The 19,056-nt window shown below is 39.3% G+C and overlaps 1 protein-coding gene across 3 annotated transcripts in view; it reads left to right on the forward strand.

Annotated features, from left to right (window-relative positions):
* Positions 1–19,056, forward strand: part of LOC150086501 (protein Gawky-like) — a 382,156-nt gene extending 363,100 nt beyond the window's left edge. For 2 of the 3 annotated variants that reach the window (XM_090372606.1, XM_090372604.1), the window contains exon 16: positions 18,362–19,055. In XM_090372606.1, the coding sequence (XP_090228732.1) occupies positions 18,362–18,898 (537 nt within the window). In that variant the 3' untranslated portion in view covers positions 18,899–19,055. Of the gene's footprint in view, positions 1–18,361 lie in introns of all 3 variants that reach the window. The other variant, XM_090372605.1, reaches the window with a different exon arrangement.

The raw sequence follows: 19,056 nt of genomic DNA on the forward strand, positions 1-19,056 counted from the left end.
AGCAATATGGCCTTAGTCGCTAATGCTCCTAAAAAACCAAATAACTAACTAACTAACTAGCACTGAGCAATTCTTATAGAACTCTCAGGAATCAGTATGCAGCCCTCATAAGAGACAAGAAAAAGGAATGCTGGAAGCATTCCTTTTTCTTGGTAGGAACTACTGGAAAATATAAACCTTGGGGAGTTGTCTACAGAATAGTGACCAATAAGCTGCCAAGAGATGTTTTGGAAACCACTGTAAAACCAGATGGAACCCCAACCCTGTGTTGGGCCGATTCTGTAAATGACATCCTAGACAGTATTATTCAGATTGAAACCGGGGATCATTCCCCCACCCAGCTGGACATTATAAAAGAAATCACTGAATATGACAATGCCAATATTTGACCCCTGTTTACTACGCAAGACTTAGAAATAGCACTATCTAAAACCAAAAACAATAAATGCCCAGATTTTGACCTTTTAGAGATTGAGATCATCAAAAAATTAGAAGTAGCACCAGACAAATTAATAGCACTTATAATAACTGTATGACAGAAGATATATTCCCAAAAACATGGAAAAAAGCTGTGTTAAGATTAATTCTCAAAAACCCCGAGAAACCTCCTACTGATCCCAAATCATATAGACCAGTAGTCCTACTCCCTGTTCTAGGGAAAATATACGAAAGACTAATATATAGCAGATTAGCTCAATACTACACAGAAGCAAGTTTACATTCCAACAATCAGTATGATTTTAAGCAGCGCAACTCTACGGAGGATGCTATGTACCGCCTACTGACAACAGTTAAAAACTCAGAGGAGAAATATATGCTGGCAGTCTCCATTGACTTTCCTGAGGCATTTGACTCACTCTGGTTGCCTAGTGTCCTTAGGAGACTCTGCCAGGCAAATGCCCCATAAAACCTCTATAAGGTAATAAACAGCTACCTTACAGACAGAAGTGTCTCAGTATGCACAAGCAGAGATGGTTGAAATCCCAGGTGCTGTCTGACACGAACATGTGCACAAGGTTCCAGGAACTGACACGCCCTGTGGTGAATAAAGGCTGCCTGCAGGGTTCAATTCTTGGCCCTTTCTTCTGGAACATTGTTCTGGATAAATTTCTGGCCTTGGATCTGGGCCCCGTGGAAAGCCTGGCTTTTGCAGATAACATGATTTTCCTTGTAAAAGGTAACACGCGAGTGGTTGAAGAGCAAAAGATCAAATGCCGCCCTCTTGCAGTTGCAGGAGTGGGCACAAATGCACATGCTCAAAATATCGCCTGAAAAAACCAAATAAATACTTCTAAAAGGCAATTTGGACATAAGAAGACGTCCACAAATCAAAATTAACATAATAACTATAAAAATGGTAACAGAACTAAAATATCTTGAAGTGGTCTTTGATTCTAAATTAACTTTTTATCCCCATTTGTGACCTACTTGGCGAAGAAAGTGAGAAATTATGCAGGTATGATTGCCAGGATCAGTTGAGCAGACTGGGGGCTCAAAAGAAAGACCCTGGCAATCATATACTGTGCAATGTTCCTACATTTTAATACTTATGGAGCTGGTGTGTGGTTTACCCACTCGGCCATAGTAAGAAATAGGAATAAATTAGAATCAATACAAAGGACAATACTTCTCACTATTACCAGAGCATGTCGCACATTAAGCACACCTGTGCTACAGTTGCTGTCCAGAGCTCTCCCACTTTATCTGGAAGTAGCCAGAAGAGGCTTATATTTTAGACTTAGAAAGGGCATACCCACAGAACTTCTGGGGATAGCCCTTGATACAGCCAGCACCTTTAATGTTGAAAGAAAAAGAATAGCCATAAACTCCATGAGCTATGGCAAATAAAGTAGGAGCAGGAAACCAGAGGTCTGGTTACCAAATGGTTTCTGCCACAGGTGTCCATGGTTAGCCCACAGCCACCTAAGTGGTATGCCCCTGGACTTTTTACAACATTTATATTGACGGGTCATGGCTCCCTAAAGGTGAAACTAACCTCCTGATGACCCAAACTGCACCTGTTGCGAGAGTGAAGGCTGAGCACACAATTCTATATGAATGTATAATTTATGACACCCTAGAACAGAGCTAATGGCACAGATTGGCCCCTTCCCAGGGGAAAAAAGAACGTGTTCATTACAGAAGAGGAAAACTATAAAGCCTTTATAACCTTTACACAGAAAGCATTCGAAATGCATAGAATTATCCAAAGAAGGGCAATTCAGTCCCCCCAGCAATTAAACAATAATCAATAGTAAAAAATTGCCCGCATTTCCCACCATGCCCAGACGATGACTTAAAAACTGTCGGTATAGCAGTATTCTGCACCCTGACTTGACAAAAACTGATTGACATGGGTACCCTCCAGGACTACCCTGCTATGTGTAGGAACCTTGGGCACACCAAATAAGCAACCATGTAGAGGAAGGGAGATGTACAGACAGCCAGGGAAGCAGATTAGCTGAAAAATATCAGAAGCTAGTAGCAAGAGGATGCAAAGTAGAATGAATGAATGAGAATGAAAGACAGAATGAATAGGCTGGGCACAGAGTGAATTGAGAATTATGGTAAAAGGGAATAAATGTTAGTTTTGGTGAAAGAAAGAGTGACCCAGCACAAGGGAAGGAGAGTGAATGGGTATTATTGTGAATCGAAATGCTTACCTTACTTTATATACTAACAACACAAACACTCACTGCATTCTCCCCTGGCCTCCAAAAAACTTGCAGCTAGGCCTGCACTGCAACTGAAGGATAACATTAAATTGAGGTGCCCAGAGAGTGCAGCGCAGAAAGTAAGAGTCGAACAAATGAAAGCCAGAAGAACGAATGAGAGTGTGTGTGGGAAAAAAACACAAACCATAAATGTTGCTAACCCTAGTTTTAATATTTTATATTCTTGCTTATTAAGCTTAACTATTATGCATTAGTATTTAAATTTACATTACACACCATTGCATCACCCCTGTTGTGTGCGAAAAAGATGAATGAATGAGTGAAATGGGGGGGGGGGAATATATATATATATATACAGTGGATTCCGGTTAATCGAGGCATCCGTTTATTTAGGGTAAATCCTAAAAAACAGAACCCAATTGAGAAAATAGGCCAGGGTTTACTTTGCTTAATTGGGACAACGTGCTATTTAATTTGGGCAGGAGACCACAGCACTGGAGATTACCCTACAATTGTCTCCGACCAAACCATATGGTACAGTCGGATTTGTGAGATCACGACCATAAAATAATAAAAACAATTAGTAGTCACTTGTTTATTGGGCTTTTCCATTAGTGCAATCTATCATGAATGGATAGTAAACTCGATCTTATTGAATTTGCGATAATACCGACAGCTGGAATTGTGTGGGTTATTATGGTGAAATGTGTTTACACTTCCACGGAATCTTCAATCATATAAAAAGATTAATTTTCAGAATCTTCTCTTCATTCCTATTTTTAAAGCTTCGTAACTTGTTACTCCATTCTCACTTGCACGCATCATGTTACTTGCAATCTGCATGTGCCGTGTTCTTTGTTTTTGATTGCTTATAACCCCCACCCACAAATGTCAGTGAACAGGAATATCAACTAGTTATTGTGTACATATTAATTATTCCGATTATCACATGTATTCTTCGAATTTTCACATATCATTTAATTTTTTAATTAGTAAGGTAATAAAGGGTAAAATTGTGCTTAATATATCTTTACTTTTATAGCCTGTGGATGATATTCCTCCTATTTTCACTAATGGCCTTTCCAAATTCTAGTATTCAGCTTCCCCTCCCCCTTTTTTTTTATAGGCCTAGCCACTGAAATCCTTGGAAACTAGGTGGGTAGGGCCTGCCAGAGTACTTATCTAATCAGTAATCTATTGGGTGCCTGACCTGCCTCCTCATGGCAAAGTGTGGGCTAATGTGGGTCCCAGTAGGGGGCCCAATGGTTAAATGGTCAAAGAAACAACAGAACATAACACTACACAACAAACCCCACACACGCTTTTTAAATCTCTGGCCTCCTCAGAGTTCTGTGTCGCTTACAAAGAATACAATGTGGAAATAGAGGGGGGGAACCTCTGGTGTCATCAGACAACTAATGCACTTTACTGTAAGTGAATTACCAAATTGATAAAATGACATTGTGTTTATCATACATATACACACAATATATATACCTTCACGAGTTGCCTGATATTGCACTATCTCAAATAAGTAACTCTTCACCAGTGGAGAAGATTATTGTTACTTATTTTCAGTGGATACCATGACCCAGGCAGCGTTTCAAGGCTATTTGGCCCATCATCGGTGGGTGGGCAGGTACCCTGGTGATGCAATAGTGACAACCAGATGCCAAAGGGTGTATAATAGTTTAAACTGAAAGAGTTAGGCAGGGCTATTGCCTCAACCTATGTAAAGATTCACTTAATGAAAAGGTTAGGGCAACTAAATAAATTTAAGGCTGAGCTGGACAGGTATTTGGAACGAACGGAGGGGTGAAATGGGGGTGGGGGGGTACTTCTTTGCTGATGCTGCATAAGCTTGCTTTCTTGCATCGTATGCTTCTATTAATGCTAATGCATATACAGTACTCTCACAGAAACACTCCCAAAACCGGAACCAACGGACATAGATGATGTGACATAGCTCTTATTGATGCTGTAATATGCACACAGGAGGGTTGATTATATTCCTAAGCTACTCATTGTTGCCTGTTTACTGCAGATTGTTTTGTCTGAAAACAGTACCTCAACATGGAAATGTTTCTGCTATAAGAAATTGGCTATCTCAAAATTTTTTTTTTTTTTTTTTTGTAAACTGTCTTCTTTGAAACCATTGATTATTTTCAGAAAACAGCAGATGCAAAAAATAAAGTTTTCAGCGGGGGTTTTTGTTCGCAAGAAGGAGTGGATGAATTTGTCAAGTTTAAAATTTTGAATGAATTTTAAGTACATGAAAGATTGACTTATACATAGGAATATACAGTGTATAAAATCTCATTAATACTTTGCAGTCCAGCATTATTTTCACTCTCTTCCCCATTCAGTCCAGCATTATTTTCACTCTCTTCCCCATTCAGTCTAGCCCTATCGATCAAAAAAATGACTAGTTGAAATGTGGTGTTCAAAATTATTATTATTATTTATTTTTTTTTTTTGGATTGACATGAGCTAATATATAAAACAGCAGGAGAAAACAGTTTAAAAGTGTATAGTTTAATGTCTTGCTGCTTCTGGGAACACCCACAACTCCACATAGTATACTGTTGTATACAAACTAAAGGATTGAGAGTGTACATTATTGGGTAGTCTGCACAATATAGTGTTGGTCTGTTGTTCCTCTGACGCCGACCGGGCTAGCCGAGTGGGTCAAGTACCTGCCCGGCAACCCAAAGGTCGCGGGTTCGATTCCCGCCTCGGGCTTGGATCAAAGTACTGCAAAAACCTTGGGAGGTGCAATATGGCCACAGAAGCCGATGCGCCAACAACTACCAAATCAAAATCAAAAAAAATCATGTTCCTCTGACCACTTAGTCATGTTGCCCTTGGAGAATCAAGGTCCCTCCCCATTGCCTGTTCATCACTATGGAGGTGGGCCAGGTAGTGAGTTGTACGTCTCTGGCTGGGGCAAACCCTGGCATTGCCTGAGCTTGCCACAGAGGCCTTCCTAAAAAAAATCAGAAGTTTTTATTGGAATGGAGTACAGAGGAGATAGTATGAGATGAGTACAGATTAAGGTAAAGATAGGGAGACTTACCGGAGTGCAGAAATTAAAAGGATGAAGGGGTACCCTTGTGGAGGAGACCCATTCTCCACAGGGGAATTATGGATAGCAGTACAGCGAAAAACAAATTTTATAATCATAAATGCCAACAGGTATACCAGTTTCCGCACTGAACTTGAGAAGAACAAAGAAAAAAAAAAAGCACTGCCGTTGTTAAAAATTGAATATAAACATAGACTTAGTTTTTCAGATTCTTTACACAAAGTATAATTAAGACTGTACAGCAGGAAAACCGATTTCATAATCGGAAACGCTGATGCTTGCAATGCTGCGATATCTGACTGAAAGAGGACTAGAAAATGCCTCCTGCATTTAACAATTGAATATAAACATCAGTAAACATGGATTTAGCTTTTCAGATTGTTTATATAAAATGTAAATAGATTGTAGTGCAGTAATTGGGGAAGCACAGCAGGAAGACATTCCATTCAAATTCCCCAGGTGTTTGATTGGATTGAGGTCAGGCAAGTTTTGAGGCCAATCAAAACGGGTGATATGTCACTGTGTTCCTTGAACCACTTGTGTGCAGTGCAGGCTGAATGACATGGTATGTCAAAGGAAGGTACACCAGACAGAAAGGGTATCTTGGAAGATCCCCTTTCTGTCTGGGAAAAAATGAAACATGGCAGGTCTCATAAGAGCTGCTGGTAGACTGCACCAGGAATCCTAGCTCTCGTCGGCAAAACATGCCTCATATTAGCCACCTGCCATGGCTAGTGGTCATCATGCATGATGGGTCCATGGACTCGTGTTGCACAAGGTATAAGTGATCAGCAGTGAGGAGGTCATTTTGGTTGTCTCCTGTGGAGCTCATATGTCTGAGTGTGCAGCACATCATTTCGGAAATTATTCTTGCATTCCCCATATTCTACGGCGATGTCAGCTGTTGTACAGTGACTTGCTGTTCGGGGCCATGCAATGCCCTACAGCCTGCACTCACCACAGACATCCACCTTGCACAATCCTTTACAGATCTGTTGGTAATTTGACCCATTCAGCACTATTCTTTGTACACCTTAACAACTGCAGGAAGTGAGCAATTGACAAGAAGTGCTGTTTCTGATATGGAAGTACCCGATGCACAAGCTCCCCCAATCATGTCCTTTTGAAACTGTAATGTTTGTACTATGTCCCATAACTGCTGTTTTATCACTTTGACTTGCATGGCCAGATGTAAATTACCACTGCTCTAGCATATGAAGCTGGTTTGAATTTTTTATGCTGTGATCTGTCTGCATAATCCATTACAGTTGGGTGGTCGTAATTCAGTGATTACTTGCAACATCTATTGAATCAGTTTGTTATTTCATTTTATATTTATTATTTATATAATATAATTTCCTTGCCAGTGGCCTCTGACTTTCGGCATGGATAAGCACTACCATTAGTAGAAGCACATGATGTAAGAAAGCTAGAGTATCAGCCAAAAAAAAAAAATCCCGTTTCACCCATCCATTAACTCCAAATATCTGTCTGCTTCTGCCCTGAATTTATTTAAGCTGTCAACTTCTACAACAAATGGAAGTTTGTTCAAGTAATCAACCACCCATTGGCTAATTTCCACATGTCTATTCTACAACTGTCTTTCCTCAGTTTGAATTTATGTCCCTTCTCAGGTGACTAATCCAGGCAAGAGGAAGAATCCCATCAGCATTGGGCTTACTCAAACCATTCAAAGCCTTATACACCTCAATCAGATCACATTGCAATTTGCAGAACTTAAATCTTTCTTTATAAGAGCAACCTCTTGTTCCATTTCCCCCATCTTGTTTCCCTTCTCTGTACTTACTCAAACAACTCTACATCCTTTCTAAAATGAGGCCTCCAGACATGTAAAGTACTCAAAGTGTGGCCGGACCATTGCCTTATACAAGGGGACTATCATCTCCCTTTCCCTGCTAGAAAACAATTCCTGTATATCATTGACAAGACACCATGATCTACTCTGGCAGGTTGTCTGCACTGCTCAGAAAACTTCATATCTGACTGCACAATTACAGCCAGGTCTTTTTCATTCTCTACCACCCTGAGTGTAGTACCACACAGTTGGTATGTTTCTCTTGGGTTACTGTTACCCATATGCAATTCTTTGCACTTGTCAATGTTAAACTTCAGTTGCCACTTTTCAGCCCATCTGCCTAACTTTTCTAGTTCCTGTTGCGGGGGGGGGGGGCATACTGTCTTTACTGTCATTAACAACCCTGCTAATCTTTGTATCATCTGCAAACTTAGACATTAAGCCTGATATACCTTCTGCGATATCATTGATAAATACACAAAACAACAATGGGCCTAGCACCGAACCCTGGGGGAGACTCCACTAATAACATTAGTCCACATTACTGCAGTGTCCATTTATTACCACTCTGTTGTCTCCCACTCAATCATCCCTCTGTCCCTAGCAGCAACTTGCCCTTAATGCCATACTGCCCCAACTCGAACAGTAGTTTTCCATGTGCAACAGTATCAAAAGCTTTTCTGAAATCCACGTATATGATATCAAAGTTGTTTTTTGCATCAAGTTCCTTTGTGACCTCATCATAGTATCCAATCAAATTGTTCAGACAAGACTTCTCCTTGACAAACCCATGCTGTGTCTGAACTATAAGTGCAGTCTTGTCTAGATGATCCTGCAGATGATTCTTTAACCAGTTCCTCCATTAATTTCCCCGGAACACAAGTTAAACTATCAAGTCTAATTACTCGTGTCACCCTTTGATTCCCCCTTTGCGAATGATACATTTGTTCATGGGCAACTCTCCTGAGTCCAAGGAAGCTCTTATAATTTTGGCTAAGGGTTTGCTTACTTCCTTTAATATAACTGGCTAGATCCCATCAACCCCAGGTGCCTTTCTTATGTTTAGCTTCAACAATTTCTCCTTTCCTTTGCTCTCAGTTATTACAAAATCATTTAGCTCCCTGCCAGAGTTTGATAAACTTCTGGCATTCCCCTCCCTGAATAACTCCTCATGTGTGAATGTAGATACAAAACACTCATTCAGTTTGTCAGATAACTGAGCAGAATCATCAACAATTCAACCATCGATATCAATTGGACCAATCTGATTCAACCCCTTCATTCTAGAGTTTACATAAGTAAAGAACTCTTTGCTGTTTTTCTTTGCATCCTTTGGCAAGGATTTCTCATCTGTCTTTGCCAGCCTAACCTCCTTTGTGATTTGATTACACACCTGCTTGTATCTATCATAGGCATCTGTGTCACCTGTTAATTTATATGCATCCCATGCTTTTTTTTTTCCTTCCACAAATCTCATTAGTTCTGACCTCCATTTAGGTCTAACCTTGAACAGTATTACTTAGTTGGCGAAAAGTGACTAGTAGTTTCCAAGATTATCTCCTTAAATCATCTAATAAAATCTGTGACACCACGCCTTTGATGTTTTGACCAGCACCTCAAATTCATCGAATTTATTTACTAATCTCGTAGCATTGGTATACATGCACCAGTTCTTATTCTTAACTACCCTAATACAGCCCATGTATTTACTTGTTCCGCAATGACTCCCAGCAGTCCGTGGAATCCCCAACATCTTGTTTTCCAGGCTACTACCCATTCCAATAGAAGCAGTGCAAGAATCACTTTCACCTCCCAGCAGCTACCATTAACCTATCAGTCCGTGTATCCCATCTCTGTAGAAGCAGTCTCTCCTGTTAACAAGCACAGACCAGGCTGAGAAAAATTCTTCCCCCATGAACTTTGCACAATCTCTCTGGGGCTAGGCGCATTATAGCCAAAGCAGCTTATGCGCCATAAAACCCCCACAACAACTACTCTCCTGTGCCAAATTGATTGACAAGGCTGTCATCATATACTCCCTCCCATCGAGTCTGATCAGAATTGCAGACTCTTTCAAATTCAACCATAACTTGCGACTTTTTTTCAACATTAACCTGTACGTTAAGTAATTCCGCCGTTCTCCTACTCTTAGTTCCAGTGTGTAGAACAATATCACCTTTGATGATGTAAAGCAGATATAATCTCTTAAAAGATGATATCTGCTTTATGTCACCAACTTTTCCCTGACAGTAGAGTCGACAACAGCTAGTTCCTGTGGGACAAGCGCATTCTGTCTCGGGAATTGCCCCTGTGCTGCCTGATCATCAAGTGCAAGCTCTGGGCAGCTGAGATCTTGATGGGTCCCCCAATTTAAGTCCTTCGAGGGCAGCTTCTCTGTTCTTCAAGCTCTCATAAAGGTCCATAACAACACTGAGTTGGTACCTAGCTTCTTCACATTCCTTACATTGAACACACAATCCCCCTTGGCAATATCATATCCCATTACTGATAGCTCCACAAACATCAAACAGTACATTTTAAAAGGCTGTGATTCAGAGGAAAACTACCCCATCAGTTCTCCCCCGAGTCACAGCACTCCCACTACCTCGAGACTTTCTTTGCTATTCTGGTTTGAAGCATGATTTCTTTGAATTTCAATACAATTAAAAATATTACACTAAATATTACGCTAAACTTGTATCTGAATGCAGTAGTCACACTATATATATATATATATATTATTATGTGAGGTAAAAGTTAGGCAAAAGTAATAAAAATAAACAAATTTGGCTATGTAGCTATCATTAGAGGCAGCAAATGCACATCCTCCACATGATGCCTAATTATATCTGATAATTAAAATAAATATGATATTTAAAATAAAAACATCAGCCAGTAGTACGGCAATAATGCAGAGCGAAAAGAAACGGAAAATAATATAAAATAAACAAACAGGGAAGGGAAAGTGGAGATAATAGGACAAAAAGGTAGTCGATAATCCCCTATATAATTTAGTCATTTAAACCCAATTAATAAAATGATGTAAATTTAAAATAATGCCAATTATAAATAATTTAGCGGTACCCCCCTCGAAGGTACCAGTTCCAAAAGACGTGAAATATCACCAAAAAAGGTTAAAGAAACTACCAGAAAACTAAAATATCAAAATGATAGACTGACCATCATGCCCCATATCGACAGAGGACCACGAGGCCAATTTTTATTTTAAATATCATATTTATTTTAATTATCAGATAGATATATATATATAAATAAATGAAAAAGGGTCTGTGGTACTGGATTCCATGATTAAAAGAAAACTAATGATATTAAGAGTAGGAGACCGGCAGAATTACTTAGCAAGTACAGGTCACTGCTGAACAAAAGCCGAGAATTAGGGTTGAATTTGAAAGTGTCTGCAATTCTGCCCAGACACGATAGGAGGGAGTATATGATGAGAGCCTTGTCGATCAATTCGGCCCTGGAAAGATTGTGCAAGGCTCAAGGGGTAGAATTTTTTTCAGCCTGGACTGTACTTGTTAACAGGAGAGATTGCTTCTACAGGGATGGGATACACTTAAATAGAAAGGGTGCAAGAATATTTGCTGATGCTATCGAGGCAGTGTTAGGTGGGTCGGAAAACTGATAGCTTGGGGGGGACACAAAGACCAATAGATTGACAGTAGCCACTGGCGGAGGTGAAAGAGATTCTTGCACTGCTTCTATTAGAATGAGCAGAAGCCTGAAAAACAAGATGCATGATATTTCAGAGACTGCTGGGAGCCATTGCGGTACAAGTAAACACATGGGTTGTGTTAGGGTAGCTAAGAATAGAAACAGGTGCAGGTATACTTGCGTGTACACCAATGCTAGGAGTTGAGTAAATAAATTTGATGAATTTGAGGTATTGCTCAAAACATCAAAGGCAGATATTATTGGGATATCAGAGACGTGGTGTTACACAGATATAAGGGATGCAGAACTGGAATTTGGGGAGTACGTCTACAGAAAGCATAGACAGGATAGGAAGGGGGGAGGGGTTATGCTATTAGATAAGAAACACATAAAAACCAAGGAAGTGAAGCCAGTTGACATCGCTGGACAGTGCAGTGTTGAGTCAGTTTGGTGTGACATAAGCATTGGGAGATCAAAATTGAGAGTAGGAGTGTGCTATAGGCCTAATGACTCTGATGAGTATAATAAGAAACTGTACAGGGAAATAGAATGGGCCAGTAAATCAGACAGTCTTATAATGGGAGATTTTAATTTCCAGATATTGACTGGAATTTGGGGGCTGGTCACTCACACACTAGCAGGGCTTTTGTGGATTTATTGGATGATTGTTTTCTACATCAGCATGTTTGGGAGGCAACTAGAGGGAGTAATACTCTTGATTTGATTATCAGCAGTGATTCTTCATGCATTAAGAATCTGCAGATAAATGAACCACTAGGTGGCAGTGATCAGTGTGCTGAAGTGGGATTTACTCAAAGAGGTAACTACCATTAGGGGTAAAGGGAAGGGTTATTGCTTCTGTAAAGGCGACTACAATGGACTGAGACAGTATTTAAATTCTATACAGTGGGACCAACTGATGATGTTACCAACAGCAAATTCAAAATGGGAAGCATTCAAAGAACTTATCTTGGAAGCTACTAGGCTTTACGTACCAACTAAGAAATATTGTTCAAGGTTTAGGCCAAAATGGATGTCAGATGAACTAATGAGGCATATGGCAGAGAAGAAAAATGCATGGAATACTTACAAATTAACACATGACACAGAAGCCTAAGATAGATACAAGTTGATATGCAACCAAGTTACAAAGGAGGTTAGGCAGGCGAAGGCAGATTACGAGAAATCCTTGGCAAGGGATGCAAAGAAAAACAGCAAAAAGTTCTTTACTTATGTAAACTCTAGAAGGAAGGGGATGAAACAAACTAAATGAATATTTTGCATCAACATTCACACATGAGGAGTTATTCAGCGAGGGGAATGCCAGAGGTGTATTCATCTCTAGCAGTAAGCTACAGAATCTTGAAATAACTGGGAGTAAAGTGGAGGAGAAACTGTTGAAGATAAACACAAGAAAGCCACCTGGGGTGGATGCGATCTATCCAGGTATATTAAAGGAGGCAGCAAAGGAAGTAAGCAAACCCTTAGCCATAATTATGAGAGCTTCCTTGGACTCAGGGGACGTACCCATAGACTGGAAATGTGCAAATGTGACCCCAATTCACAAAGGAGGATCAAAGGCTGACACAAGTAATTATAGACCTGTGAGCTTAACTTCTGTTCCAGGAAAATTAATGGAGGCACTGGTTAAAGAAGCACTACAGGATCATTTAGACAAGACTTCAGTTATAGCTCGGACACAGCATGGCTTTGTTAAGGGGAAGTCTTGCCTGACCAATTTGATTGGATACTATGATGGAGTCACAAAAGAACTGGATGCAGGGAATAGCTTTGATATTATATACTTGGATCTTAGAAAGGCTCTTGATACTGTTGCACATGGAAGACTGCTACACAAATTGGAGCAGTGTGACATTGGAGGCAAATTGCTGCTATGGATAAAGGGGTGGTTGAGGGGGAGAAGACAGAGAGTGGTAATCAATGGACACTGCTCATCGTGGACTAATGTTATTAGTGGAGTCCCTCAGGGCTCAGTGTTGGGTCCATTATTGTTTTCTGTATTTATAAATGATATTGATGATGGTATATCAAGCTTAATGTCCAAGTTTGCAGACGATACAAAGGTGGCGGGGTTGTCAAGGACACTACTGACACTATGCTACTTCAACAGGATCTGGAAAGGTTGAGCAGATGGGCTGAGAGGTGGCAAATGAAGTTTAACATTGACAAATGTAAAGTACTACACATGGGAAACAGCAACCCCAGAGCAACGTATCAACTCTGTGGTACTACACTGACAGTGGTAGAGAATGAAATGAACTTGGGGGTGGTTGTGCAGGCAGATATGAAGTTCTCTGAGCAGTGCAGACGCGCTGCAAGAGTAGCTCATGGAGTATTGTCAATGATATACAGGAATTTTTCCAGCAGGGATAAGGAAGTGATTATTCCCTTGTATAAGGCAATGGTCAGGCCACACCTAAAGTACTGTATACAGGTCTGGAGGCCTCATTTAAAGAAGGATGTAGAGCTGCTGGAACGAGTACAGAGAAGGGCAACAAGATTAGTGAATGGAACAAAGGGGTGCTCTTACGAAGAAAGGCTTAAGTTTTGCAAATTACAGTCTCTGGAAACTAGGCACCAGAGAGGTGATCTGATAGAGGTGTATAAAGCCTTGAATGGTTTGAGCATGCTCAGTGCTGATGGGATTCTTCCTCTAGCTCAGAAAAATCACCTGAGAGGGCATAAATTCAAATTGAGGAAAGACAGATGTAGGATAGATGTGCGGAAATTTGCCTTTAGCCAGCGGGTGGTTGGTTGGTGGAACAGACTTCCATCCCTTGTAGTAGTGGAGGTTGATAGCCTAAATAAGTTTAAGGCTCAGCTGGACAGGTATTTTAAACGAACAGAGGGGTGAAGTGGAAGTGGGTTTTTTTTTTTTTTTTTTTGGCTGATGCTGCATAAGCTTGCTTTCTTGCATCAAATGCCTCTACTAATGCTAATGCTAATGATAATACAATATACATCCAGTGATAAATTTTAATGATTAAAATGGAGCTTTCGTGGTAAATGGACCATTTCTTCAGCATTATAACGTATAAAGATACAAGAGTTGTGCATGCTGTGGTGCTTACATGGCCATGTGATTGAGCATTTATATACTAGATTGATGTTCATTGACTTCCATACACGGACGTGTGTAGGTTTGCTGCCAGCATTTGTTAAGCTTCAAGACAGTTGATTCCAAGATAGGGTGTAGCCTCCTGCCCTTCAGCGATTCAAGGTTCTTGAATTGCATGATAAGTTTAACGATTCTAGCCGTGGCCGAAGTGCCGGGCTTGGTCAGTCACTTCGTAATCGCATTTAGGATTAAAGTCATGGTGGGTCAACCAGAAATGTTCTGCGATTGCGGAGTGGTCAGTGTAACCAAGGTGAATCGATCTGTCATGCTCTGCAAGGCGGTCTTGAAGGCATCTCGAGCTCTCCCGTATATAGCAACTGCCACAATCTTTGCAAGTTATGTGGTATACCACTCTGCTATGCAAAAGAGGGACGACTGGAGTTTTCACATTAGAAATCAGAGAATGTAAGCTCCTACCAGGTAGGTGTATGCATTTTATGCGGTATGTCCGGAGGATTTTCGAAATCTGGTCAAACATGGCCGGATAGTAGGGAATATAGGCAGTAGGCATATATATTGTCATGTGGGGACAACGACTGGTCATAAGCTCTTGTGCTCATAGCAAGCACTTGTCTAATATATAGGTTGTGTAACCACAATTGACCAAATCAGTTTTTACTCTGGAAATCTCAGTGCACTTAGCTTGCTCTGTGCTGGAATGTCTCCAAGCTCAGGAGAATAGAAGGCAGGAAGTGCTGTTTAGATGACAAGGGGCGTGGCCCAATCTGTAGTTAGCAAACTGCCCGCACCACATTGGTTTACGGCAGGGGTGGCCAACTTAATTTGTGCCGCGATCTACCGTCTCAAAAATTTCATTGTACAAGGTTAAAAAAGTTAATCAACAAATTGAAAAATATTTATAAATTTTAAAATTCAATACAATTCAGAATTCTTATTTTAAATTCATACGTATTTAAAATTTTAATTTATGTGAAGTTTGTGTCTTCGTGTCATCTGCCAGGCTTTCAAAATCGGGGATATACTGTGATAAGGCCAACAGTAGAGAATCTTCTGTATGCAAGTCCGTAAGAGCACAGTGATTCTTTGTTTCAAATATGAAAAGGCCGATTCACATAGATATGTGGAACCGAAACAGGAATTTAAAAGTTCACTGCATTTTTTTACATTTGGGTCCTTTTCTCGGCAAACATATTTCCAAAACTCTTTTTCTGATGATCTGGCTTTTAGGAAGATATCATTTCGCGATGTAATAATTTCATTTTCAAGTAATATTTTCTCCATGTGAAAAATCGCAATGATTTTGCAATTTGTTTCATGTCTAAGTCGACATTAAATGGATAAGAAATATATTGAACAATGTCTTCAATTGTTTTAAAATCACTGAATCTAGTGGTCAAACTCGTCCACAACATTCTCAATTTCAGAAACATATTTCTCACTATTAAATTCAAAAACAGGATACTTTTGCAAATGATCTTGCATATTTGCAAAATGTTGAATTTTTTGACTTTGAGATCCTTAGCCATTGCCAAAAATTGATATTTATATGCATAAATACTACTAACTATGTCACCGACATTTTTATTTTTTCCTTGTAATTCCAAATTCAGATCACCTAATTTACTGGCAAAATCTGCCAACAAATTTTTTTAATTTCATTCAGCAAATTTCAAAATCTCTGTAGAAACTTACTCCAACTCAGCCACCTCACATCCATGTGTATTATCAGATCTGGTTCTTTTTCACGAGTTGCATTTTGAAAACTCTCCTTTGAAGAGATTGTCCTCTGATGGAATTCACGATTTTGAAAGCGATGTCCGTAACACTTTTAGTATTTAATCTTTTGCTAGCTAACACTTGATGATGGATGATAATATGGTGGTAACTCAAAAAATCTGGGAATTCATCATCCTTTTTGGCACAATGCGATGAATCCGTTAAGATGTCCCATCATTGCTTTAGATCCATCTGTTGTTATCAATATGAGCTTAAATAGTGGTAATTCAATTCTTTCAAATTTTTAAAAAGAGAATTTATTTCTAAAAATGCATCTCTGATGAACTGACTATCAGAAAATGATTTGCATTTTTTTGCAAGAAGATGACTCACTTTAAATGATGCTAAAGTTACTGCTTTAGGTTGTAAATTAGGTGTCATGAGGAAATTTTGTTGCACGAATAATCTGGATTTAAGTTCTTCTGTTTTATTTTTTCTAAGGTCACTATTCGGTGGAAAATCCGATTGATATTTACCATGGAGTGCATTGAAATGCCTTTCTAAATTTCCTTTTTTGGGTATAGCCACAGAAACATTGCAAATCAAACAGCAACTTTTTTTTTTTTTTTTTTCACCATTACAAAAAAGTATTCTAGTTCCCAGTCTTGATGAAAATAATATGTTTTACTCTTTTTTGTAAACTGATAAGAATCAGTTTTGAATGCTTTTGTGATATTTCTCTAAAAGCTATTTCTGGATGGAGGTCACAACCATAAAACAATAAAAACAATTTGCACTTTTCTGTTAGTGCAATCTAATTATAAATGGTTAGAACACAATCTTATTGCATTTGCAATAATACCAACAGCTGGTATTCTGTGGGATTTTATGTTATTATGGTGAAATGTGTTTCTCTTTTAATGAAATCTTCAATCATGCAAAAAAAAAAACAAATTTTCAAACAAAATCTGCTCTTCATTCCTATTTTTGAAGCTTTGTAAAAAAAAAAAAAAAATAAAACAAAGTAACATGCAGGTAGCGAAACCTGCTGCGCAATATAAAATTTTGGTAGTATACTTGACCGTGCAAATCGAGGGATGACTGTATATTTAAAATTTGTTGTGCTCGACCAAAATTAAAGCCGCGATCGACTTGTTGGCCACCCCTGGTTTACGGTATACCGAGGTTTCCAGGCGTGGGCCCACACACTTTGCTAGAACATCTAAAAATGGAAGAGACCCATTCACTTCTAGTTCTAAAGTGAACTGGATGAATAGCAATAGAGAATTGTGGTGCTCTAGCATTGCTGTCTCTGAACCATGTGGGATGGCGGTGAAGATGTCATCGACGTATCTGCACCAAATTGTAATAGGTGCAGGCAGACTAAGGAATATTTGTTCCTCTTATTCCTCCATAGCGATGTTGGCAATGACAAAGCTGAGAGGGGCACCCATAGCTGTACTGTGTATTTATGGCAGTTAGGTATATTAGGTGGAGTCTTTATTGGATTTCATTCACAGATATATATATATACATATCCCATCTAACAAATGCATTTCGAACATTTCTGCAACCCACAATGCAGTGCAAAACACATTATTTGCAAAATTCACAAGTGATGCAGTTTTTTGTCTGCCACTGTATATATGTATGAACACTGGGTTTTCTAAAAAGAAAATTCAAAGTTTTATGTTTAAAACAACTCAACTTTATTCTTTATTTTTACATAAATATATAATAATAACTTTATTTATAAATTTGCTATTCATAGAATGAATAATTTGACCAATTCCAGAGGGCCCATTTTGCTGAGCCCCCTGAAACTGGTCTGCGGACCCCCAGTTTGGGAAACGCAGTACTAATTATCGAGCCTGACATGCCATTCATTATGTTTTGGGAGGAGGGGGTTAATATGTGGACTATCTGGGATGCCACTGATTTCTCACATATCAGCCCTTTCGTTGCACACGTATGGGGAAAAGGTTGGGGAGGGGGGGATAATAGATCCTGTAATGAGAATTTCCTACTAGATGATAAAATTCTTCATGTGCATCTTTACATGGATACTACTAGTGGTTCCCACAAGTACATTAGCTTCTCCTTTCATAGTTCACCTTACATGTAAGTGTTGAAAAGCAGAAGCAGGCAGACAAGGTAGGTATAGAAACAGCCCTAGGGTCGAACTACCTTATACGTGTACACATTATTTGTTGCAGTAACCTATTTTAACATGATAGTATCTTTGTATATAAATTTTTGTCTGTATTCACTTGCGCTTAAATTTTATTTTGCAGATTGATGGTTCAACACTAAAGACTTTGTGTGTGCAGCATGGTCCATTACATATGTTTCACCTTTTTTTGAATCATGGTATTGCACTAGTTCGATATTCCACTCGTGAAGAAACTGCTAAAGCTCAATCAGCTCTTAATCATTGTGTTCTGGGTAACACAACAATTGTAGCAGACATACCCACCGAATCAGAGATACAACAATATCTACAGTTAGCAAGTGGACAGCTGGCAGCTAATAACATAGCTTGGCCTCAACAAGGTAGTAATCCTTCAAGTTATCGAAGTGGCAGCAGCAACAACAATAACAGCAGCAGTTCACTGCAACTAAGTAGTACAAACAGCAACAGCAGCAGTACTAAACTGGAGTCTGTTGCCTGGAATGGTACAAGCATATTACCAGGTTCAAATTTGTGGAGTTTTCCTGCTTCAGGAAGTAGTAGTCTGTGGGGAATTCCACCTGTTACTGACCATGAACAGTGTACATCTTCTGTGAACTCTTTCCTCCCCGGCGATTTGTTAGGAGGGGAATCTGTGTAAATTCAAATGGGTGATAAATTGTCCATTAAAAGTAGTCATTGTGTTAATCATGACTTGTCCACTCAAAATGGAATTATTTATGACACTTAAAAGATCCAAGTGGCTATTTTTTGTTTAGTTGTTTCAAAATAATTTTTATGGTGTATAGTGGTAGTTTA

Source organism: Mastigoproctus giganteus, chromosome 4 (genome assembly GCF_048544385.1).
Source record: "Mastigoproctus giganteus isolate SK-2022 chromosome 4, ASM4854438v1, whole genome shotgun sequence".
In the NCBI taxonomy this organism is placed as follows: Eukaryota; Metazoa; Arthropoda; class Arachnida; order Uropygi; family Thelyphonidae; genus Mastigoproctus; species Mastigoproctus giganteus.